At 41.3% G+C, this 25,661-nt stretch overlaps 1 protein-coding gene across 19 annotated transcripts in view; it reads right to left on the minus strand.

Moving 5' to 3' along the window:
• Positions 1-25,661, minus strand: part of GPHN (gephyrin) — a 245,520-nt gene that overhangs the window by 12,549 nt on the left and 207,310 nt on the right. For 7 of the 19 annotated variants that reach the window (XM_075283130.1, XM_075283142.1, XM_075283140.1 and 4 more), the window contains 3 exons: positions 18,552-18,584; positions 3,478-3,540; positions 1,874-1,916 (listed from right to left, as the gene is read on the minus strand). In XM_075283130.1, coding sequence (XP_075139231.1) covers positions 1,874-1,916; positions 3,478-3,540; positions 18,552-18,584 — 139 coding nt within the window. The remainder of the gene's footprint in view (positions 1-1,873; positions 1,917-3,477; positions 3,541-18,551; positions 18,585-25,661) is intronic. The other 12 variants (XM_075283143.1, XM_075283144.1, XM_075283138.1 and 9 more) reach the window with 3 other exon arrangements.

A 25,661-nucleotide genomic window follows, 5' to 3' on the forward strand; every position in this document is an offset into this window, starting at 1 on the left:
ACCCCTGGGGTACACCACTTATACCAGAGGACCCGGCACTGACCCCTGGGGTACACCACTTATACCAGAGGACCCAGTACTGAACCCTGGGGTACACCACTTATACCAAAGGACACAGCACTGAACCCTGGGGTACACCACTTATAACAGAGGACACAGCACTGAACCTTGGGATACACTACTTATAACAGAGGACCAGCACTGAACCCTGGGGTACACCACTTATACCAGAGGATCCAGCACTGTTCCCTGGGGTACACCACTTCTACCAGAGGACCCAGTACTGAACCCTGGGGTATATCACTTATAGCAGAGGACCTAGCACTGAACCCTGGGGTACACCACTTATACCAAAGGACACAGCACTGAACCCTGGGGTACACCACTTATAACAGAGGACACAGCACTGAACCCTGGGGTACAACACTTATACCAGAGGATACAGCACTGAACCTTGGGGTATATCACTTATAGCAGAGGACCTAGCACTGAATCCTGGGGTGCACCACTTATACTAGAGGACCCAGAACTGACCCCTGGGGTACACCACTTATACCAGAGGACCAAGCACTGAACCCTGGGGTACATCACTTATACCAGAACCCTGGGGTACAGCACATCACTTATAGCAGAGGACACAGCACTGAACCCTGGGGTACACCACTTATACCAAAGGACACAGCACTGAACCCTGGGGTGCACCACTTATAACAGAGGACCAGCACTGAACCCTGGGGTACAACACTTATACCAGAGGACCAGGCACTGATCCCTGGGGTACACCACTTCTACCAGAGGACCCAGTACTGAACCCTGGGGTATATCACTTATAGCAGAGGACCTAGCACTGAACCCTGGGGTACACCACTTATACCAAAGGACACAGCACTGAACCCTGGGGTACACCACTTATAACAGAGGACACAGCACTGAACCCTGGGGTACAACACTTATACCAGAACCCTGGGGTACAGCACAACACACCACTGAACCCTGGGGTATATCACTTATAGCAGAGGACCAAGCACTGAACCCTGGGGTGCACCACTTATAACAGAGGACCAAGCACTGAACCCTGGGGTATATCACTTATACCAGAGGACCCAGCACTGATCCCTGGGGTACACCACTTATAACAGAGGACCCAGCACTGACCCCTGGGGTGCACCACTTATACCAGAGGACCCAGCACTGAACCCTGGGGTACAGCACTTATAACAGAGGACCAGCACTGAACCCTGGGGTACACCACTTATACCAGAGGACCCAGCACTGACCCCTGGGGTACACCACTTATACCAGAGGACCCAGCACTGAACCTTGGGGTACATCACTGATAACAGAGTACCACTACTATCTACTGCTTGAGAAAAGTTCTCATGAACTGAAACACGGCACATTTGGGTTAAGTTCTCTTTTTTCACTGAACAGTTGTGTGCTGCCCATGTTTCTACTTTTTGATACTTTGGTTCATTGCTAGTGAACCAGTGGGAGTTGCACCATTTTGATTTTGGGCTTTGTGCTGCTCTACTGGGAAGCCTGTCTGTCACTGCAATGTTCCCCTCAGCATAATTTTGGGGGAATGTGGGGAGATGACAACTTAAAATTGTTGGGTCAATGTAAAGGCTTGTGCTGGACCGCCACTAAATGGGATAACTGAGGCCCAAACTTTGCTCAAATGCACACGTGGCCAGCATAGCATTCACTTCTAAGGGGCTGCCACAGAGCACCATCCCCTTTAAGAAAGGACAAACCCATCTTCATGGACCCTAGAAGTCTTTGGGGCTGCCCTGATGGTACATTTCTTCTAGTTTTTATTAAAGAACCCTCTCAAAAAGAAATTCCACCTGTATGGATAATCACAAGTACTTACTGGCTCTGAGGATGTTTTCCTTGCTGCTACATCTGGATTGGACCTGTAAAGAGAGCAAACAGAACATCAGTAACAAGAGTAAGCACAAGACACATATATAGTCCACCTTTAATGCCATAGTGACTTGTAACACATTGTCCGACAATGCGCTCCAACCCTTCTAGCATGGAAGGCAATTCATGGGCAGGCTCCTTGGAAGTACTCTTCAAGGATCGGTTCTATCGGTTAACTTTAACGTAACGTAAACAATATTCCAGTAAAAAAAAACACATTTCACCTATTAGTCTATAGGTCTTCAGTATGTGTGTACGCAAAATTTACAAACAAGCTCCAATTAAGATAAAAATTTTGTATTTTAGGTTAGCGGCACCCAAGGGCAATGAACGTCAAAGCTAGAACATATAAGAACTCTTACATTGCCACAAAATGGCCAAATCATCACTAGAAGATTCAACGACTTAATGGATCAAGTCCATTGGGGTACAGCTTATGACATTCTCCATTAATGGGTAAAAAATTTTATATATCCATACAGAAGCCAGCCCATAAACTGAAAAAAAATGTACATCCACACAACAGGTTGAAATCTACCAAGCAACACAGCCTACTTGCTGTAATGGGACAAAATATGACGGAAATGTTGCAGCTAATGGTGGTGTATGACTGCCCTTCCTGGAGAGACAATGTTCGAAAAGCAGAACAGATAACATCTCATTGACAGAATGTCTCATGATTTGGTTCGGATTTGTTTTTTAAATTTTAAGTCAGATTTTTTAAAAAAAATTTGGTGACCAGAAAATGTCTCCTAAGATGGCCGCGTCAATATGTTGAAACCTAAGATAAGGTTCCGATAAGAGTCCTGTTATGGTGATACGTACAACCAACAGGAGAAAAGTCATGGCTTCGAGGTTCAATGTAAAAGGACAACCATAGTCTTTATTCCTCGAGAAGGACATAGAGCCACAATACTAAGGTGGCTTTCTTCATCACTTCTTCCCAACTTTTTGGACATCGATGACATTCTACAAGACTACTCGTTCTCGGAGTTGATATTTTTAAGGTCTCGGAGTTGATATTTTAAGGTTTTTAAGGTTCTCGGAGTTGTTATTTTTAAGGTCATCCTCTTCTTCAACGAGAGAACTTTTTGAATTCAAGAAACAAAGCCTGAACCGAAAATCAGGACGGATGAAGGAGATGGCAATGACTCATGGTGGAGCAGAGTTCATGAGAAGATTGGACCTACAAAGTAACACCTCCTACAAACTATGGACATCATGGTCAGACAGGTACACATGGAGTACAGAGAACACGTGAGTAGAAGTGCTTCAAATTAACAAGTTTAGAACTGAGAAATGAAACTAGAACAACACAAAAGAGTCCTAAAAATAAACAGGTAGACTAGTAAAGAACTAGCGTGGAAAAAAACATATATCCAAAGGACACAAGAGAAAAGCTAATAAGAGAAAAATGTTAGTGGAAAGACAGCGCTAAGGAAGTAAAATGAAAGTCAGGAATCTTCACGAAATATAATAAGGAGCTCAAACTCATAGCGCAAAGCATCTTTTTTGCGAATGGAAGCAGCTCCTTTGATCAGTAATAGTTACTCTTGTTTCGCAGCCTCTACTCCTCCTGAGTTCATCTTTAAGCCCTTCCAATTTATAGTGGAGCTATTGCATGGACAAAAACAAAAGATTGAAAATGAGCAGAGACACTTGAGATTTGTTGAGTTAAGTCGCAGACACGTTGGCTCACAGTTTAGCTACGTCACAATTTTTTGGTCGATCAAATTTTTTTTGATAGCGTGTGCCGTATTGACATGAGCTGGAACAGAATGAATATTTTTGACCGGGCATTGGGTCATTACAATTGATGCTGGTGATGAAGCATGAGGTTTGTCGGAAGTACAGGAGAAACAAAAAGAAAGGAGAAAAAAAAACGTCTAAAAAGGAATAATGGAGTTGATATTACAATACAGATCTTTCATCGGAAAACCTTGTGGAGGACATGGCTTTGTCCATGGATCAGACATTAACAGTGTGAACACCCTTTGTAATCGTCATAGTAATAGCGTCTACCATTTTAGATCGTGTCCCATAAAAAGACAGAATTTAACGAGTAAGAAGCAAAATCATATAGAATTAAATTTCTCATAGCAAAACACAGATTCTGATCTTACACGTTACAAAAAACAATAAATATATATGAAAGAGTTTTTGTTGGGGCCTTGGGAAAATTTGCAGAGAAATAGTAACTATTAGAGATGAGCGAACACTAAAATGTTCGGGGTTCGAAATCCGATTTGAACAGCCGCACACTGTTCGACTGTTCGAATGGGTTTCGAACCCCATTACAGTCTATGGGGGGAAATGCTCTTTTCAGGGGTATACAACATTCAATCAAATTCTACTTACCAAGTCCATGAGTGAGGGTCGGGCTGGATTCTTCTACTTGCGCAGCGTCCCCGCGTCCTCTTCCGGCCTTGAATTCACTCTGCTAGGCATCGGGCCTGGGCAGAGCCGATTGCGCATTCCCGCACTACAAACGGATATGCGCAGTCGGCTCTGCCCAGGCCAGATGCCTAGACAGAGTGAATTCAGAGCTGGAAGACACCGCGGGGACGCTGCGCGTAGAAGACATCTAAAGGTAAGAGAAGAACCAGCGTTGATTGGCTGACTGTATAGCATTCTGCCAATCAACGCTGGTTCTGCATCAAATCTTAACTTCGAACAGCGAGTGGTATTCGATCGAGTACGAGTATTTCGAATTCCGAAGTATGCGATCGAAGACCTACTCAATCGAGTACTAATCGCTCATCTCTAATAACTATCAAATAGTATTAAATATGTTGTAATGTAATACTTCCTTCTCAACGATTCTTAGAATTCATTGTAACAATGATGGCGTAGTCATTAGCTTTTACTGGCCCTTATGGTGGTCTTACTCTTTGGATGGCTATTGAACCAGTGGCGATTCCTCCTGACTCACTCGTCGAGCATGCATTAGTTCTTAATAAGGAGGGGGAGTAAGTCATTGCTAGACACCTCAAGATATGGTTTATCTCCCTAGAGAACAAAAGGACTTGGGAATTCTGACCCTACTTACTCTCCGACATCGGTGGAGCGTCAGGACAAACCATACCCGTCGGATAAAAGGCCAGTCTTATTGAAATTGTCAGGTTAAGATAACATTTATCCAAATTTCATGGCAACCCTTACAGGGGATGCCTAGAATTAGAAAACATGATCTCCCCCATCCCCCCCCCACACACACACACCCAAGAGTACCCTCCTTATCCATTGACCATATCTGGCATTGCATTACTCAACCAGGAGTATTGCTATTTTTGAGAAAATACCAGCCAGTTGAATGAACAGATGAATAACTATGCACATTCTGAAAGGTTACAGCAAAGTCATAAAGAAATCCATTTTTGGACCATACCATTAAACGACTAGTTCTATTACAGTACAGACACATTTTCGGCCAAAAATTACTTAAAAAATACAAATAAATTCATGAATTCTATTTTTTTAAACCACCTAATACAAAAGGGACCCATCCCTACTCTTAGCTAAGGTCCAGAGCAGAAACCTAACACATTTTTAGACCCTAGAGAACATGACCATGGCAAACAAGAGACATCATGGACAGTCTTTGACTTACTGGTTATGCGTGGAGATTTTCCATGGCAAGGAGCTAATGAAGGTGGCACCTAGCAGTAATACCAAGCACAATCTGCTTATCGGAAGGAGACCAACTATATAAGAAGAGGTTCTAAAGACTCTAAGTCTCTATTATACATGTTTTTTAATAATTTCTTGCACATTTTTTACTTAATACATTCCATAGTTTCGATGTCCGATAAATATTCATTATGTGTCTTCATTTGATGTATGGAGGAGAAAAGGGTGACCATTTTGATTTCCGAAATGTATGTCACTTGAGATCAAGATCTTGTGTGACGGATCTCAAGGAATGCTTGAAGGTTCATTTAGTCATGGTCAGAGGATTAAACAGCTCCTTGAAAGGGTTTTGAATTCTCGCATTGGAACAAATCAAGTAGTTTGTTTATCGGGGAAGAAAGTCTCCTTGACCTTGCCGTGATGACTTCTAAGGCAAAGGACGGATTTTTTTGCCCAGTATGAGATAATGTAAGCAGTTTCTTTCAAGTAAAATGCTTTATGAGGAACAAAATATTTGTAAAGCATTGGGAAAGGTGACTATGAACCTTCGTTAAGGGGATAATGTCACTCCCTAAGGAGAGACCACCTTCTCAGGCGTGTGGAGTCTTATGAAAAGCCATTTTAGCTCCACTGGGGGGGATTATGGGAAAAATATGCAAATCTGTGTCCCAAGATGTAAATAGGGAAACAGTGCCTCTGTTTGGAAAGGGAGCTACCCCAAGAGGGCAGCACACAGAGGCACTGTTTCCCAATTTACATCTTGGGAAACAGATTTGCATATTTTTCCTATAAACCTTCATAAATTCAGCCAACAGCTAATCCTCCCGACAGTCTTCATACAAATGTACTGTGGGCTTGGCCGAAAATACATGTATAATAGAAGAGTAGAGAGTTGTCGAGGGTGAGCATTTAGAAGTAAAATTGTCAGGCTTGGCGGACATGTTTGGGGGCCTTTAGACTACAGAACGAGACCTCACTTCCTTCACAGGAGAGTAAGAAACCAACCTAGGCACGTTGGTCGTAACTGCTGATCCCTGGGGGACTGTGTGGGAGCCTTTAAATGAATGGCCAGCTATCTAATCCATGGACAAACCATAAATGGTTCAACACTGGATGATCCAACCCTCTATGATGTCCACATGGACTGTCCGTGGTCTTATTATAGAAAGTCCTTTCGAAGGTAACACCTCCTAAAAAACGTAACTCAATAAAAGTCCTGTCATTCAGGAGGTTTAGACTAGAAATATTATTCATCTACGTTGAAACTCCCATTTCAGCTCTTTTTATTTATGGAGTTTTTTGGGGATTTTTTATTGTTGGGAAGATTTTTAGCTCTTGAATGCCAAGAGCGACGGGAAGATGAGTTACAGCCAAGAAACTCCTAACATTCATTATGCTATAGCACACATTACCTGTAATATCCTTGGAATTTTAAGGATTTTTTTAAAAAAATAGAAGTATAGATGAATGTATAAATATATTGGGATGTGCAGTCCATGTCTTTTTTCTAATATGTTGGTGTATATACATTTCAGTCCTCTCATTTTATTTTATTTTTTTGCCTTGGTACTGGTGTCCTCCCATTTGGTGTAGGGACTGGCAGGAGGGGAACTGTTGTGCTGCTGGGTTGCGTCCACTTTGGGTCCTGTTCTGTCTCGTTGGTGGTGGCCATGCAGGACCAGACCCAACAGAGTAGGGACCTACTCTACCGAGGTCACTGGAAGGCGCTAGTAGTTCTTATATACTAAGAATCTCATGTTCATTTTTGTAAATTTTGCTGTGACGCCTAGATCAATGTGGAATACTATAATGTGGGGTCCATGCCTTCTTTTTATTGTAGGTTGGACCTTTAAGTCAGTATTCAGCCAAAAGCTGGAAACACATTGGCTATTGGACCTGCCAATCTTCATTTTCTAAATATCCAACCCCAGCCATCCCTGGTTTACGATATGTGCCATAGCTATAACGTCTACACAGTGGACCAACACATCTGCCATTATTATGAAAAATTAAACTTGATGAAGAGGAAGGGTCAGCACAGGGACAGGAAGGTCTGGGTTTGTGCCAAAATTAAAGGGAGTCTGTCAGAAGAACTTAGCATATCAACATGACCCCAAAGATAGATAGGGTCAAATGGTGGTTCCTCTCATGAATCAGTGCCTCCCCACTGTATGGCTGAGTTGATATCCTGGATCCTGCTGACAGACTCCCTTTAAATTTTTAATATCTTTGGTCAGAATTTCACTTTTACTATCATTTGGAGACCCAAAGTTGACTCTCTTACCCCAAAAAAGTATAAGAAAAAATGTCTTTGTACCGTGTTAGCCAGTGGATATGAAATGAAAGAAATTTTCTGAGAGAAGTCCTCAGTAGTTGATACCTTTTTTAATGGCTAACCATCCTGATGAAGAGACCTCCATAGAGTCTCGAAAGCTCGATATGTCACCCAAATAAGTAGATATAATATACAAATAGTGTCACTTACACTACTAAAAAAAACATGAAAATTAAAAAAACAAAAAAACAAAAAAAAACATGAAATGTTTAATAGCTGATGCCAAGAATGAGGAAGGAAATAAAGGTTAGAAATCCATTAAGGAAATCGACAGACTTACCTGCGGCAGTAGTATCACACAACGTATATCATGAGCCAACGCTTTATGATGGGAGCAACAAAGAACCAATGACTCTTCATTGCCCCATCATAAAACCGTAGCTTAAAACATTTCAATAACACAATTTATAAAAGCCATATTCACAATCACCAAAAATAAATAAATAAAAAATAGCTAAAAAGAAAGGAAAATAACCAACCAAGCACAAAGCATATTTTACAGTCATCACTCAAATTGTCTATTGGTCTTCCATTAATGTAATTGCCTGGCCCATCAGAAGTGAAAAACCAAAAACAGAAAAAAAAACCTTAATGTCATTTTAATCTCAGTGATCTACCATGAATATAACAAAATAAAACAGAATAATAAGAATTAAAAGCTTATAAAAATAAAAAATAAAATAGTACAAAAATAAAATCTATGCTCATATCAATACTCGGCTAGAAGATACGCTTGTGTTGAGACTAGGAATAACAGAACAAAGAGCTAAAATATAATTTCCATTTGACTGATTTTGGACTTTATGTCGTTGGCCTAAAATAGAGAGCCAACATTATAATTATATTTTGTATACAAAAAGGAGAACTTGCCAAAGAAGAACAAAAAAATTCGGAAATCTCTGAAATTATATTCTAGCTCTGTTATTGAAGCTTGTCTTACATCAACCTTCAATAATACCGTCTGATATTAAAAAAACAGATACAGTAGAAGTATTAGGCTAGACATGAATAACATTTGGCATTGACACATACAAAAAAATATTTTCTTGGCCAACAACTGGGATAGTCCACAGGTGCCCACCAAAAGCGATGGCTCTTTTCATATCTGCTTTGTTATGTCAAAGGATTCTTTACATGATGGATATCAACAGTGGTTCATGGATCCCATTGACTTCCAATGGGGTTTGTGTCATGGCGCCACCATTTTGCTGGAAAAAATAGTGCAGCATGGGGCACTCATGCAAAGCAGATGTGACCAGAGCCTTACCTGGTGGCCCAATCTGCAGAGACTTTCCTACTCTTTTTCCCTCAATACCATGACATCCTTCAATATACAAAACATTTGTCATAAACTTTTTGGCTAGTCATGATGAGGAGGAAAAAAAGATAAGAAGCGAGTTCCACGGCGCCACACTGTAGGACCCCAGGTTAGCCTCGATTTTGTCAATGGGAGACTGGCCCGGACACAATGCAATTTTTATGTTAGTGTAAGAATTTGGCCTTCAGATATACTTCATGACCTACCTGCGGCTGCCTAGGATAAAGTTACATGGGCACAGTACGTGCCAATGTGATATAGCTTTGTGAACCCAGTGTTTATAAAACATAAAAGTCAACTTCCGAGGACATGAGAATATTCATGTGATCATTTTATCGGTTCTAGATATAGCTCAAAACATCTCAAAAATTTGGTAAACTAACAAAAAGTTCCTTAAACTCTATAAAAATTGATCTACAAAGGTTGTATTTGTTGCACAGTTGGGGCCATTTTTACAGAATTTTTTGGTAAATATGGTCAAAAGCATAAAGAGAAAAAAAATCATATGTATGTGTTTCCCATATGTATGTTGTATCCCAACCTGATTGCAGCCATCGGGTAACTTTTTTGGCATATACAACTCTGAGATATGATGTACTATACCATCCTTGTTGATTCCAATTCCAATTAGGTTGGACAATGGAGGACATCCCTTAAGAAAGGGGCCTAAAGCTTCATGAAAGGTATGGAGATGGAAACAAACATCGGGCCCTTCAGTCCTGGGAGGCATAACCTGGCAAAAATATTGAGCGGCCTCGTTGGAACTATCCTCTTTTCTATAGATACCGCTAACTCCGCATTGTGATCTGTTTTTGATCACGTGGCCATATTCATGGCAATGTTTTGCCTTGTGAATGTGGCCTTTGTCACAGGCCCAAGCATGAATCTAGAGGACAAAAAATTTGCGGTTCTGTATTGACTATGAAAAATATTTCTGGTGCTGTTCTGGTCCATTTAAATTCTGAGGGTAAGTTCACGTGGAGTTTTTTGGTCAGGGTTTTGAGGCCGTATTTGCCTCAAAACCCTGACCAAAAAGACGGCTCCCATTGAAATAAATGGGAGTCACTCAGGTCTTCTTTCCGGGAGCCAAAAAAAAGAAGCGAGGTGCTCATTCTTCAGGCCGAGTCGACTCACGATTCGGCCTGAAGACACTCCCTCCTCCGGACTAGGCCCGTTCATTGGGCCTAATCTTGAGCAGAGTGCGCGGCTGGATGCCGGTACAGTGCATCGGCTTTCAGTTGCGGCTACCCGGTTTTTGGATCAAAACCTGAGTAGGCCTCCGCCTCAGGTTCCGATTCGAAAAACCCCGTGTGAACTTAGCCCTAAAGTGGACTAAGGTAGAAGTCAACCTCAAATTAGAACGCCTTGACCTCACCCTATCTCAGTTAAAGGACAAACAATCTAAGGCGATATTCACACAACTGTTGGGAACATCCATTGCTCTAATTCATCATCGGATGAGAGCAACCAACTTTTAACAGCGATAGAGTGAGGGACGCGGTTGAAGTCCTCTCCCGTTTGAACACATTCCCATTGATTTTCTTGTAAGCAACACGACGGAAACTTTCTTCCATCAAGTTTTTTTTAACTTTTGTAATAGAAAAATAGCTAGTCATGTTTTTAACATCGGGGGAATGTAGAAGGAGACCAACCAGAGGGGGCTCAGTTTGCATTCCATGGTTAATGTCCGTTGCTGTAATCCTATGAAGGATGAGACCAATGGACATTAATAAAGGCAACGTGAACCGCAAGTGGACTAGCAACTATAGGGTGAAAATTTTATAATAGAGCCTTCTTTACAGACAATAACGGTCTGTCAATGGTTGGCTATAATAATTGATTGGATGGAAGATGATTTGGCCTCCTTTATGGAGTCCCTGTGTAATTCCCTCCACAATCCTGAAATTCTGAAGAATATGGGAACTAAATATATGAAATAATATTTCACGTGGCACCCAAGCTACTTTATATCAGTAAATATACCATGACGGAGCTATTGGAAGCGCACCGGAACACATGACGTAATATACGTGGAAATATGAATTTGCGGTCTATGTGACGACTATGTGAAGACATGTGTCACGTGGGGTAATTGGACCCACAAACTGTCATCTTCAAATCTTAAGCCCTTCTTCAGTAGAACCAATGTTGGCACTTTGTGGGTGTAATTATATGCTTACATGTCAAAACCTGGAACAAAACATACATACTGTGATATGTGTAACAAACTCTGTGTTTCACAGCTATATCAACATTTGCGTCTTGTAAAATTATACAATTTATGTCAAAAAAATCACTCGGGTACAATAGACACATGGAGTGTACAGGCATGCTATGGGCACATGAAGGACCAAACACTATGGGAGGCAGGCGGAAAGCAACATCGAGCCCTCCCTATGTTAGATGTCTACGAGAAACCAGGAACTCTACGGGATCTTTGCCTGTAATTTTCACAACGACAAGATCTACAACGCAACTAGAGCATGGTAACCTGTCCCAACCATCTTCAAAGCCATACAGTTACCATCAAGGAAGATCTCGTCACTTTCTCAACAATAGGATTTAGATTTCAGAAGTAGTACGTGGGATCAAAGTGTCATGTCAGACATGCAGACTTATTCGCACTTATAATGCCCTGGGAGGATACTACTTGTAGGATAGCATATGTTAGAAGTGAAGGCTATCATCTGGATTGAGGTCATAGCCACAAATATAGCAATTAAAGAAGTAGATACACAGTACACATTGAGAAAATATATATACACGTAGCTGTATATATAAGTAGACATACAGTGGTTATAAAAAGCCTTCATGCTCAAACTAAATCTGCAGATATTTATGGTGGAAATGGTGAAATCAAGAGAAGGCTAAAAAACTAAATATTCAAAAAATAAATTTAAAAAAACCCTTGCTTCGAGGATAATTTTACAAAACTTTGGTTATATATAGCCAATTTTGATTAAGAGTTAATAATGAGTTGTCCACGTAAACCATGGTCCTCCAGGTCCACCACCAGAACACGTTTCTAAGTTATCCTAAGATCAGAAGCTCCATTCTCTCGTACAGGTTCCTCTCTCTGATAGAGTGGACAACGTACACTCATAGATGACCAAGTTTGGCCACCAGAGACGTAGGATGTCGAGCTTTCTTGGTGGCACCCTACTAGGATAGTCATGGTCTTCAATTAGTTTGTGGAGCCTTGCGAGGTATACGTATGGGTGTCCAGGACATATAAAGTTATTTGGTTGGTTTGCAAGAATAATTAAAAAAAAAACCTACTACTGAATAGGCATCCAAGCCCTCTTTGTGTTGGTGACATACTTAAGGAAGATGGCCTGTCTCAGTTCATTAGCTAAGTCGGTGGACCCCCTTCTCCACCATAACTGAAGTAACCTACTGATCGGTGGGATGGGTCCCCATCAATCACAAGAACCCAGTTGGAATGGATCGGCAATTTGGGAATGCGTACAGATGTTCCTTTCAATGGGAACCGACTAAGACAGCCAAAGTAGGTCGCTCAGCTATCTCTGGTGGTTCTCAATGAAATAAATGTTGTGTATTTATGATCTACCTGCTTCATTCAAGCGAGTGTGGAAAAAACACCCCATTTCTCATGATCAGGGGGTCCCAATAGTCGGATCTGTACTATTCACAATGTTACTCCTATCCCTTGGATAACGAGTAACTTCTTGTTAACTAATAAACTAAGCCAAACAAAAAGTTTTCTGTAAACTTCTCACCGACACTAGGGTTGGAAGTTCTTAGCCGTGTTGAAAAAAATGTGGAATTGGAGCTTCCTGGATAGTGGGACCAGTACTGAAATGGTGATTCCATTTTAACTTCATTTGCAAACTACCGAATAAGTTTATGTCCCTGGATAACACCTTCAAAGATTTTTTCCAAGTACTAGATGCCCCAAGGAATCTTGAGGTTTGGCTCGATAACATTGATTTTGGTCAAAAATGAGAGATGTCTGAGATGGTTAATCTTGGTTTATAAGAATTTCGTCACACAAAAACCTGCAATTTCAACGAGGATGTAGACTTTATAACCACGGTATATACATACAAAGAAGAGTCATGCAGGTGAGCTTGCGGTACAATATGCAGCATTCATAATAAAGCCATGCACTTATTTGCATTCACCCTCACCTCCTTTTCTCTGTTGATAAATTTCTCAAATTTGACATTGGTTTACTGGTTTGGGAAACGCAAGAGGTTCCCCAGTTTTCCATTGGTTGACTGTTTAGATAATTAATGGAACACTGAGCGTTCAGGTTCTTAGGCCCGGTTCAAATCTGAGTTTGGACCATTCCATTCCCCTACTTGCCTGAAATATGTGGAGAGGGAAAAGTCCTGCAAGCAGCACTTTTCTCTCCACTTTTCGTGCAGAAACCAAGTGGAAACCACATAAACCCCATTATAGTCTATGGGGTCTTTTTATGTGGACTCCCCAAATGGGAACCTGAATGCAGATGTGAACCAGGCCTAAGAAGTGGGTGGGAGCTATTGTTTATTGGAGAACTAGATTTTATGATTTATATAGTAGGTTCTGATGAGATCCATAGGTCAACGTGACCAAATAAATCACAACTGGTCAATAGAAGGCTGTCAAGTCATTGTGAAAGTAGGAAGATCGTAATTTACAATTATCATTATGTAGCGAATGTATTGCCTTATAGTAGAACTTTTTACAGACCGAGAACATGGTGAATATATATCTTTCAAGCCGTAACAGAACATTTTATGGATTACTTCTTCTGAAGAACCTTCTATCTTCATGGGACATCCTCCATCAATAACCTTTATTGCTATCCTTCAAGCCTAGCTATCTCTGAGAAACGCTAACAAATATTTATGATACTGTCTTCAAAGCTGATGACCTCTGCAGGATTGCACAGATGGGGTCGGCAGAGTTTTCAATATCAGTGTTCTAAAGATAGAAGGTCCTTCAGGAGGTCAACGCAAGTATTGAGCATTATATAAGAACCCTAAAAATATCACCTTTCAGGCATTAAAACAATATGTCAAAATCCTAAGGGTAAGTTCAGATGGAGATTTTTGGTCAGGATTTTGAGGCCGTATCCGGCTCAAAATCCTGACCAAAAAGATGGCTCCCATTGAAATCAATGGGAGCCACCGAAGCAAGGTTCTCATTCCTTAGGCTGTTTCGCCTCACGATTCGGCCTGAAGAAACACCCTCCTCTGTACTAGGCCCATTCATTGGGCCTAATCCGGAGCGGAGTGCGCAGCTGGATGCCGATGCAGTGCACCGGCTTTCAGACGCGGCTACTCCGCCTCAGGTTCCGGTCCAAAAACCCCCATCTTAACTTACCCTAATAGTGCATTATTATTCACTCTTATACTAGTATGCTACTACAACGATACTTCAGGATGTTCTCAATTAAAGGGGTTTTCCAAGATTTAGGATAGGTCATCATTATCAGATTGTTGGGTTTAAGATGCCCAGAACCCCCACCGATCAGCTGTTTGAGGAGACTGTAGGGTTTGGGAGAGTGCTGCAGTCTGTTCACCACATTGTATAGTGCATGTGGGCTGCACTTGGCACTCAGTACCATTTACGTGAATGGAACCGAGTTGCAAACAGTCCTTGTGATTAACTGGATATCACTGGCCTTTGAAGCCAAAATGGTGGTCACTGCCACATTAAGCAGGTGATCTGTGGAGGTCCGAGGTATTGGACCCCCATCAATAAGATCAATCAATATTTAATGCCCTGGGAAATCCAATTAACTATTTGCACTTGATCATATCCCATTCTGTTATACAGTCCAGGATTAGGACTAACAAAATTTAACAAAAATATATAGAAAAAAAGAGTTATGAAAGTAAGAAAGATTGCTACGACTTTACATCTCTTTCTGGATTTTTCTGTAGGTGTAACCATGGTATGAAACACTCAACTATTACATAAGAAAAGACATTAGCATAAGGATAGGGGGAAAAAAAAAATCTCCTGCCATAAAAGATTTTTACCTTTCGGTATACTGAAGTTATCGCGGATACCGCTGTCACCTGTCTATCATCTAAACTTGGTTTTACGCTTGTTACTCATAACTGGAATGCACTGAGAGAATAAATGAATCGAATATTCAGAGAAGATATGCCTATGTAATTTATGTGACGATGGCGGAAAAAAAAAAAGCCAAAAAATTCACAAAAACTCCACAAGAAAACTAACGAATTGTAATAGATCAGTTTTCTAGGCCATGTTTATCTGATATAGCTTTGACTTGAATGTATGCCTCGCCCCGACAACTTTCCACTCTCTACTACTAATGTAGGGAAAACTATTTTTTTAAAAAACAATTCAGAAAACAGATGTGACCCTTAACCTTTTTTACATCTATTTTTTGATGATAGGGTAGCGTCTAAATGCGAAATTATTTCTAAATTTGAAAAATGAAATTATCCACCAAATCTAAGCATCTTACTTGGAAAATGTTGACCCCATCGATGATAAACTTGGCCCATAAAAACATGGGCCTGTTAGAAAATACCGGGTTTTTTTCTGGAATGGAGGGAAATATATTTATAGGAAAATACCAGGATGTAAATTGAGGGCTGAAACCATCTATCTAAAGAATACTGTCTCTAGGTGAGAGTATTACACGTGGCCATAACTTTTAGGTTGCATTACCAGCGTTGGCTGCCATTTTCCATTTAGACCATAGGTCAATGTTGCGATGAGACAATATTGTGTATTACAAAAGTGTGTTACAAGGGAATCCTGAACTCATTGCAAATGTTTTACTGCTTTTTTAAAGTTTTTTCGACTATTTCAAGTTTCTAACCCAGTACAAGAGGCCTTTTTGCTTGTTTTTGGACTGAAGGTGTACACACGTCTTCAATAGGTGTTGGTCGGCCCTTCAACCCCAAACACAATTCCAAAAATATGCTTGTGTTTTCAATGGAGCGGGGTGAGTAATCTGCTACCAGACTTCTCTGATAGGTCTCATCTCTCAGGAGGACAAAGGATAGGGCATGATAAAACTCTACATGCTCTAAACCTCTAGTTCATGTCAGGGAAGAATATCAAGGTCCATATACACACGAGACTGATTGCTAATTTCAATGAATTTGAGTTTTCTCTCCTTGAGGCATTAAGAGACCCATTGGGTCATGTATCTCTAGTCTAATCGGACAGTGTTGTGGGGCTTAAACGAGGACAATCCCTATGTGTATCAACATGAACACTGGGGACCACTTGAGCCATCCTTTACTTGACCCCACTATTGTTTTCTGTATGGTACGAGACCTCTTGGGCAATATATTATTGTGTTTGGGTATATTCCAGGCTAGTTTTATGAGGAAATAAAATATGTTACTATGAGAGCTGTCCACATCAATATTGGAAAATGGACCTTGGACCAATGGACCTTGAGGACTATGTCAAGTGTAGGGTCTAAATAACCACATTGTATAAAAAATATATTATAATATTAATAATGAGGCTTAATTCTACAATTCTCTACAATTCTACAATCCCACCTCTATGTTGTGTCGTTCAGTATATACACATATATATGGGCTTCCTTCCACCAAATTTAACACCCAAAAACGTGTTATGCAAATTCCACCATTAGCGACCAAAAAGCCAAGATGGATGACGGGAAGTGGGGTCATGTCTATTGTTTCACGCTTGCTGTGTCCTGCTGACTATGTGAATGATGGTCTCCTCCTCTCTGTCTATATGGGCATTCAGATCGTGGCTGGTAAGCTATTGGTTTACCATTATTCATATTCCCAAAGATGTCAAAGGTTGAAGTATGGGAAAGGAAGAGTATTGGCGGCACACTTTAAGCACAGGGACCCCTCCACACATTATGGAGGGAATGGAAAAAGGTCAGGTAGCAAAATTAGAGGAATAAGACCGTGTAGCATCACTAAGTGACTCTACAGGAGTGTATGTCAACTGTACTTACTAAACTACGCATTACCTGGGGACCTGGTCTTACAACATCATAGTTATCTAAGAGGCTACGAGCCATGGCGGGGTTATGGTCTTGTTCTGTATTCACCTTCACAGTATGCTACAGCAGTCACACTGTCTGGTAGTAACTCAAGTCGAGACTGGGTCCCCGGAAAGTGTCCATTCCGGGAAATATGCCTACCATGCAGTCCATATTTCCAAGACTGAACACACTCTCATGGACAAAGGCCTAATGTCCAAGGAGTGGTCCCAATGGACTCTTTAGATCAAAGTTAGTAGGGATTTCTATCTCTAAAATGCATATTATCGTTTTATGGTAATCCACTCAGCTCCTCCTGTTCTTCCATGCATCCTGTAGATCAGGGGACAAACTCCTATTAAGTTACTGAAACGTAACTCTTATAATATAAGCAGTAGTCTATGCCACGTTGCAATAATATCGGCTTGACTACTCTACATGTGCCAGAATTTAGTATCTCCTATGACAGTGTTTGCCAACTAGAGTTGGGTAGAGCCATGGACCCTAACTAGGGGTTCCCCGGAAGAGAGGTCAACCTTAACAGGAGGGGTGCAGAAGCTACCTGTGACCATGTGAGGGTTTCTCCATGGTAAAAAGGTGGAAGAAGACTATCCTAGGACTCATATACTGATAATGCATAGACAATACCATTTTCACCGTGCAATATACAATCATAAAACATGGATGAAATCTGTTGTATATTGCAGTAAAGGCTTAATTCGAGCATATATTTTATTCGATATACGATGGGATCTGATGTTCTAAGAACACGGAGGAAGAGATTACATGTGTGCCACGTTGTACCCTACAGGAGTCATGTGCACAGTAAGAGATGAAGATACAGGTTGTACGCACATATACAAACACCAGTCTACAATAGAACACATAGAAAGATATACTGGATGTATACAAAAAGGGCACGGTAATGTCCATGAAGTGTAAGAGAAGGGGTGCAATGGTGGAAAATGGAGCTTCGAAAGCCTCACGAATGAGTACGCCATGACACTGTACAAGAATCCATGACACCGATACGGATGACAGATGCCTCATACACACAGATACAATACAAGGTATTTTTTATGGACTAGTGTGGTATAACAGAGACTAGTGTCCAGTCCCGCAACAGCCCCGGAAGTTTTTCTACATCAATCGTTGGTGGTGTAATGGGATCACATGGATGCATTTGCTCACTCGAAGCCAATGAAGAAGTGTAAAAAGTATACAAAATCATCACATGAGCATAATAAGAGAGTACGAAGATCCCAGACTAATGACACGATATACACACTACGACAATCAATATGGAAGAGCAAGAGAGTAGAAGCAAAGCAAACCACTGAATCTATGAAACGTAAAGTCAAAAATACAACCTGAGAAAAGGAGGGGGCAGCAATCCAAATGTCCTGGAAAAAAAATGTGCGATTGTTTTTTATCAACTGGTTTCATTCATCAAAAATAAATCATGTCAGGGTGATGTATGAACACATTCTGCCGGCCACGCAAACACGCACTCACGCAACGTAATACGCGCCACTGCACGTCACATCATTTACAGCCTGGAAAAAAATTACGCAATTACGTCTCGTAAAGAGATACACACAGAGAGGCACAAAACGTTTATCGGGTAAATGGCATGGATAAAATAAACCGGATGGAGGAATGATATGACAAGGGTAATGTGACAAAAAGTAACGCGGCTTTCGTCTGGTAGAGCTGAGGCTCCGAGAAGAAATTTTACGTATACTTACCTGCGTCTTACAGCTATAGGTGGTTTCTGATATTCATATATTTCATAGCTGTAAGATTTCTTGGTAGGTGAACAATAAGGTGCGTGACAATTGTATACGGCAAGCATTACATTTACGTAACAACAATGTATAGAGACTCTACTTGCGCTTTGGAGCTCCAGTTTAAAAGTTTTTTGACCATTTTATTCAACGTTAATGGAAAGCTCAAGCAAAAACCAAAAATTTTGATATCGTAACAACGTAAAGTTGGATAAAGACACAAGATTGTAACAACGTGAAGTTGGATAAAGACACAAGTCCACAAAGTCCAATGTGTAAACTCACCAAGATGATCCAAAAAAACCCCCCAAAATACAAAAACCCCAAGAGGCCGAGAGCTGACAGAAAAAATTGCTTCCTAACTCCAAGGCTCTGAATCAATCGCATACCCAATTATTTCTAGTTCCTATAACTTATATTACTACTATTAAGAAAAATATGCAAATCTATTCTCCAGGATGTAATTAGAACAGTGCACTCTGTATGCTGCCCTCTAGAGGGCAGCCCACTTAACATCATGATAAGCCTACTAACATGATGCGGAGTTTATTGCCAAATTAGGATTTCTATTCCAAAAGGAATAGATTCCCAGCTATGGACAGCGCTGTTTCGGTCTTTTGGACCTCCTCAGCATAGCGCAGGGATATTGATTTGGCAGAGTGAGAGACTATAGACCAGGGTTTGACCCTGTACTATTAAGAAAGGCATCCAGACTCCTCTTGAACACGCACAAGTTGCTAGTCATCTTATCACAAGTATTTCTTAAAGCCCTTATAGAGGTTCTACCGAAGGGAAAAAAACCTGAAAGAGTTCAGAGTAGGTAAAAGGACTGAAAAAAAATGATACTCATCTCATCTCTCCAGGTTCCCATTGGTCTTGATTTCTTGGTCCAGTCTTGACACACAGGAAATGCCCATTTCAGCCAACCGGCTGTAGTAAAGACCTGCCTCAGGCCTGGTCCACATCGGAGTTCAGTATTCCGTTCAGGAAGTCCGCTTAGGGACCCCAGAATGGAAACCTATGTGCATTAAAAACTGGTTAGCTAAGAAACCACGCGAACCCCATAGACTATAATGGGGTCCATGAGGTTTCTAAACGGTCTCCGCACGAAACATGCAGAGAAAAGTGCAGGACTTTTCTCTCCACATAATTCATGCGGACAAAGAGCGGAAACCACATGGACCCCATTATAGTCTATGGGGTTCATGTGGTTTCTTAGCTAACCGCTTTTTAATGCGTATAGGTTTCCATTCGGGGAGTCCACTTGGGGAATACTGAATGCAGATGTGAACTGGGCCTCAGTCAGTCTGAGAAGGTATATCAAGATGTGACCATAAATTAAAGATCAAAAAGAGTGGGGTGCCTGGTAAGCATCGGAACAGGAATGGTGGAGGATTGGTGAAGTATTACTAATTTTAATTTTTTTACCATTGAGCCCTTTTTTTAAAAAAATGTCCTTGTTGGACAATTTTGCTGATCCAGTTTAGGCCACTGTCTAGCAAAATGCAACTCAAGACTGGATCTCCTTGCACAGTTATGTATCATTCAGTAGAATGATTGTCACGATTTCTGATGTCGATGCTGTCTCTTTCTTGTAGGTTGAAGAATAATAAAATATCAGGCAGAATGTGCCTGGGCTGTTGCATAATAACAATCCAGGAATAGACTTGGTGACATCCACAAATCTTCCTAGCCCTGTGTATTCTGCTTTTGTCAGGCCGCTGATAATGTAAAGCTGATGCCAACCAACCATCTCTGTCCTCCTTGCAGAATACCGGAGTTTGCTCAATGCTTGCATGCACTGGGAACAGTCTGAGGTCTCTCTTGCGCATTTACCTGCATCTTCAAGGGGCCCAGGAATAATAAAGCTTAGCAATCCATTCCCTGCACCGGTTAAGCTTTATTACCAATATATACTCCGGTCCCCCATAGACCTGTTTACCTAGTTTGTGGAGGGCAGCTGGGGAGGCCGGAAGTCTTATTGCTCTCGCTCCCCTGCTGACATTCTCACGGTCTGTCACATGACCAACACCAGTCGACTCAAAAGGCCGGACCCGTGGGTCGAGTAGAGGGGAATCGATGTAGTCATATTTGGATCGGCTGCAAGGAAGGCAGAGAAATGAAAGTTCTGGCCTCCCCTGCTGCCCTCCGTAAATCTGATCTGAACATGAGAATTTACAGCCCATAATTTAATACCATTTATGTGAATGAACTAGGTTAGGTTTGTTGTAAAGTTTACTCCGCAGATCTATTTATAGGAGAACTATATTAAGGGTAACACATTCTATATACATTTGGGATATGGCCATGTATATAACTTTTGCTATCTACTCCATCAACCATTAAGGTAGGGATACATGTGTCGCATCCAGTAATATAGTGGTACATTGCATTACAACTAAATCTACTGTCTGTACCTCTACCTAAACACTATGCCAACGTCAGGAAATGCCTGAGGGGTTTCCAAAAGGATGATGTAATGTCTACCTCATCTAAGTAAGGTGATGCCCATCAAACTTTCATGAGCTAAGGCGAGGAGGTTTTACCTTTCACTATGGGATACATAGACCAACATGATGTGAATGATACAGTTATATATTGGGTAAGTCAATACGTGGAATGGCTCCTAGAGCGCCAGAACCTTTTCTGTTCTGCTCCAATGTAAAGCAAGGTCTTCCATATAAAATTCTCTTGCGGTATGGCCTTAAAGGCAAAGCTTCTTGGGAAAAGATATGCATATTAGTTATCCAGAAAACATATATAGGTGGCTATTCTCTAAGTCAATGTCCGACCCAATAAAGAGCCCCAAACATGACAGCAAAGTGCCATTGATGGTGGGACTGTATGTGTTGAATAGGTCCTTGATGTGGACTCTCTTTTGACGTGATCGAAATCTATTCACGTGGAAAGAAATCACAGACAAACAATGGAAATAAGATGTACATGGTAACCGAAAACTGAAATCTAAAACAAGTGCTCCTACAAAACAATTGTACATGCTAGAAATGATCTTGGTAGGTGTCACTGTAGGATTCTGAGAAGTCGGGTGGAAAAGAATTTTACCTGCATCCAAATAACACTAAATATGTGATGCAGCGAGATCAAGTAAGAAATTTATAGGTGGCTACAGGCCAATGAAAATTTCAGCAAATCCAACTGATAAACACATTATAGGACCTTGGATCAGGTCAATCCAAAACCTATTGCTTTTGAGCCATTGATAGATGGACCTGGCCTTGGGCTTAGATACTTGTCTCGAAATATAACCAACCGGTGTGGAAGCCTCAAGGACTGATGACTGAAGATGATTTGGCATTTACAAATAGACTGAACATAAATATCCTCAGAAGAGTAAAAAAATCCAAAAAAACCTAAAAAAACCCAAAACCAAAATGGAACATAAAATCTAGAATCTTGAATTTGCAAAATAAAAACATGATGGGAATGGGAAGACTTGTATATCATTATGTCTGGTGTCAAGTATTATACATCTCACTACAATAGCATCACAAATGGTGGTGTTGGAAAGTTCTGCCCTGCCAGAAGACGTCCTATCATCAATCCGTTCGTAGCAGGACAACAACCTAAAACACAAGAGGCGGTCCACCACCAAAAGTCTCAAGAGAAACAAAACCGTAACGTTCGTTGGCATACAGACTTAATACAGGTCCTTCTTTGGAGACTTCCATCACCAAGAGCAGAGACTAGCTTGTAAGACTACTCCTACCTCCGGATGGCCAGAATGGTCAACTGTACCGGGAATACGAAACCAAGACAAGGAAGTTTTCCTAAACAAAAACATGACTCGAACCTCATTTAGACATTGTGATAAGACCCTACATGGACAGTCCATGCTTCAAAGCCCTTCTACGTAATTTTAGAAAGAAGAGCAATCCATAATTTATCCAGAACATTCTGTTTGAAGGTCCGGGAGTCTCGGTAAATGTGACAAGCACACCACAAAAACATTTTTATCTAATATCTATCAACCGTACAACCATTGCACTTCATATTTGGAATGGTCTCGATACAGATTTTGCATCGGGACCAAAAAAACTTCAAACTAACGCTGGCCCGGTACCTACAGAGAGAAGCCATACAAACCACAGATTTATAAGCGGCTGAAGCGATGCCATATCTTTTTGAGCCAGAAGGCCATTTGTTGATGCTATATGGCCAACAAAACTATGCCCAGGATATTTATGTGTGCTAGGCCAAATGACTGGATCTCATATCAATGGCTGGCAGCGGTAAATAGCTACGGTAGCATTACACCACATTAATCACAATATGAGATGAAACGCACAGAATAAAGCAAATTGTGAATAATAACTAAACCCTGGCACAGTCCTAAAGCTGAGCTGTCAGTGAAAGTCCAAAAAGGTTAATAGGATAAACGGCACAAAAAAATTATACTGCGCCATTTGTCTAATAGACCTTATACACCTCATACATGTACAGTATTCTGGAGGAGGGTAAAAGCCCCATGTCTTCACCCAACCTTCTCACTTTTGAAGAGGGACCATAGCAGAATTAGAAGTTCCCTTAAGCCAACCTAAAATTACGATGTCTGACAGTAGAAGGATCCAGCGTCACCAGGTAAGTAAAATATAACTTTTATTTTTCCATTTAAAAGTTTACAGCATTCCAACTAGATGGCAAAACATATACGAATGGAGAAACACAGCTACGCGTTTCGGGACCTTCCTCGTCCCTTCATCATGACATGCCATGACGAAGGGACGAGGAAGGTCCCGAAACGCGTAGCTGTGTTTCTCCATTCGTATATGTTTTGCCATCTAGTTGGAATGCTGTAAACTTTTAAATGGAAAAATAAAAGTTATATTTTACTTACCTGGTGACGCTGGATCCTTCTACTGTCAGACATCGTACCAGTGTGGATTGGAGTCTATCCGCATCTGTGCAGCCCAGGAACTTTATTGCATATGGAATTGGGGTGAGCTGGATATTTTGCATATGTGCTGAACTATAACCTAAAATTACGTTAAAACAAATCGTTCTTAAACTAACGGCAGGATCGGTGAGAACCAAAAAAAAACTACTCATATATAGAGATGAGCGAGTAGTATTCGATCAAATACCTCGCTCCCATAGGAATGCGTGTAAACAGCCAAACACCAAGGGGTTAAGCGCAGTGAATATTCAATGCGCTTAACCCCTTGGTGTTCGGCCGCTTACACGCATTCCTATGGGAGTGAGGTATTCGATCGAATACTACTCGCTCATCTCTACTCATATACTAAATTCCCCACTGTTACCCCTTCAGTGATCCCCACCAGTCTTTCCTACAGTAGGGACATGCCCGGGTGACCATTGGAGCCAATCACTGGACTCAGCAGTGAAGCCGACATGTACAGGGAGGGACCACTGCACTGGTGGGAGATCAACTTATGGTAAAACCCTATAACTAGAATAGTATATTATAGAGACTAGAGATGAGCGAACACTGTTTGGATCAGCCGATCCGAACAGCACGCTCCCATAGAAATGAATAGAAGCAGCTGTGACGCTGACTTTGCCGGCGGCCGTCCGGCGTCACGGGTGCTTCCATTCATTTCTATGGGAGCGTGCTGTTCGGATCGGCTGATACAAACAGTGTTCGCTCATCTCTAATAGAGACAGAACCACTTCAAAGGGAGTGGGTCACCAGAACTAGATAGATAGGGATAGGGTCACCAAAATCAAAAAGCGTTCTCCCCTTCAGAATCGGGGTCTTCGTTGCTGAGATGTCGCTGGTTTTGCGAATATGGAACTTAAGTCTTTGGAACAATGAAGGCAATGATGTTGCTCCAAATAGGAAAATGGAGGCAACGATTTACAAGGGGAATACACAGTCTAATCTATATGACCCTGACCTATTTTTGGGCCTGGGGTCTGCTGACTCCTTTTAGGCTGGTCTTACTCAACCGTAATTTAAGTCCACAATTGCGGGTTTTCAATTGCGTACACATTATATTCAGTGTGGCCTCTTACACCACTGCATATTTTATCCGTGGTGTACAGTGCTGTGACCGAGGTCCGCACTGAATACAGCAGGTCCACAAAGGCACTGCACGGACTCGCCCATAGAACTCTATGGGCGTGTGCGGCGGGACTCGGGCGTCTGAGATGTCTATGTCTAGTAGTAACTAGTGCTTGCTGATCAGCAACTTGCGGACCGTAAAACCAACACGGTAGTGTAAGACCACCCTTAAAGGGCCGAAAAGCGTAAAGCCAGGAGTATACAAGGCAGCCTAGACAAGCCGTGTGCTAAGAACAAGGGGCTTATATACCTTGCGGTTCTCCATACTGAATATTAAAAACCTCGTACATATCTGATCACAGAGAACTTCTTACACATTTCAAAATTTTTAGGATTTTAGCAGATCTGAAATATTATTTATATTATTAACATTGTATAATTATGTTGGATAGTTTGTTACAGGAATTCAGAGAAGTGTTATCAAATACGTATGTCATGTTCTAGCAATCCAAGGCCCCTATAGTAAACTGATATGGTTATGTATTCCGGAGCTTTCTTCCTTTTCTCATAAGAAGCTTCTATTTCTTCCTACTGTCTTGTGAATTAGAGAAGCTTTGCTACTCCATCTTAACCATGGCGGTCAAACTGGAGTCAGAGTCGGGTTGCGTAAAAATAAAGAATTGGAGTCGATGGTTTGGGCCCTGATATTA

Source organism: Leptodactylus fuscus, chromosome 7 (genome assembly GCF_031893055.1).
Source record: "Leptodactylus fuscus isolate aLepFus1 chromosome 7, aLepFus1.hap2, whole genome shotgun sequence".
Classification (NCBI taxonomy): Eukaryota; Metazoa; Chordata; class Amphibia; order Anura; family Leptodactylidae; genus Leptodactylus; species Leptodactylus fuscus.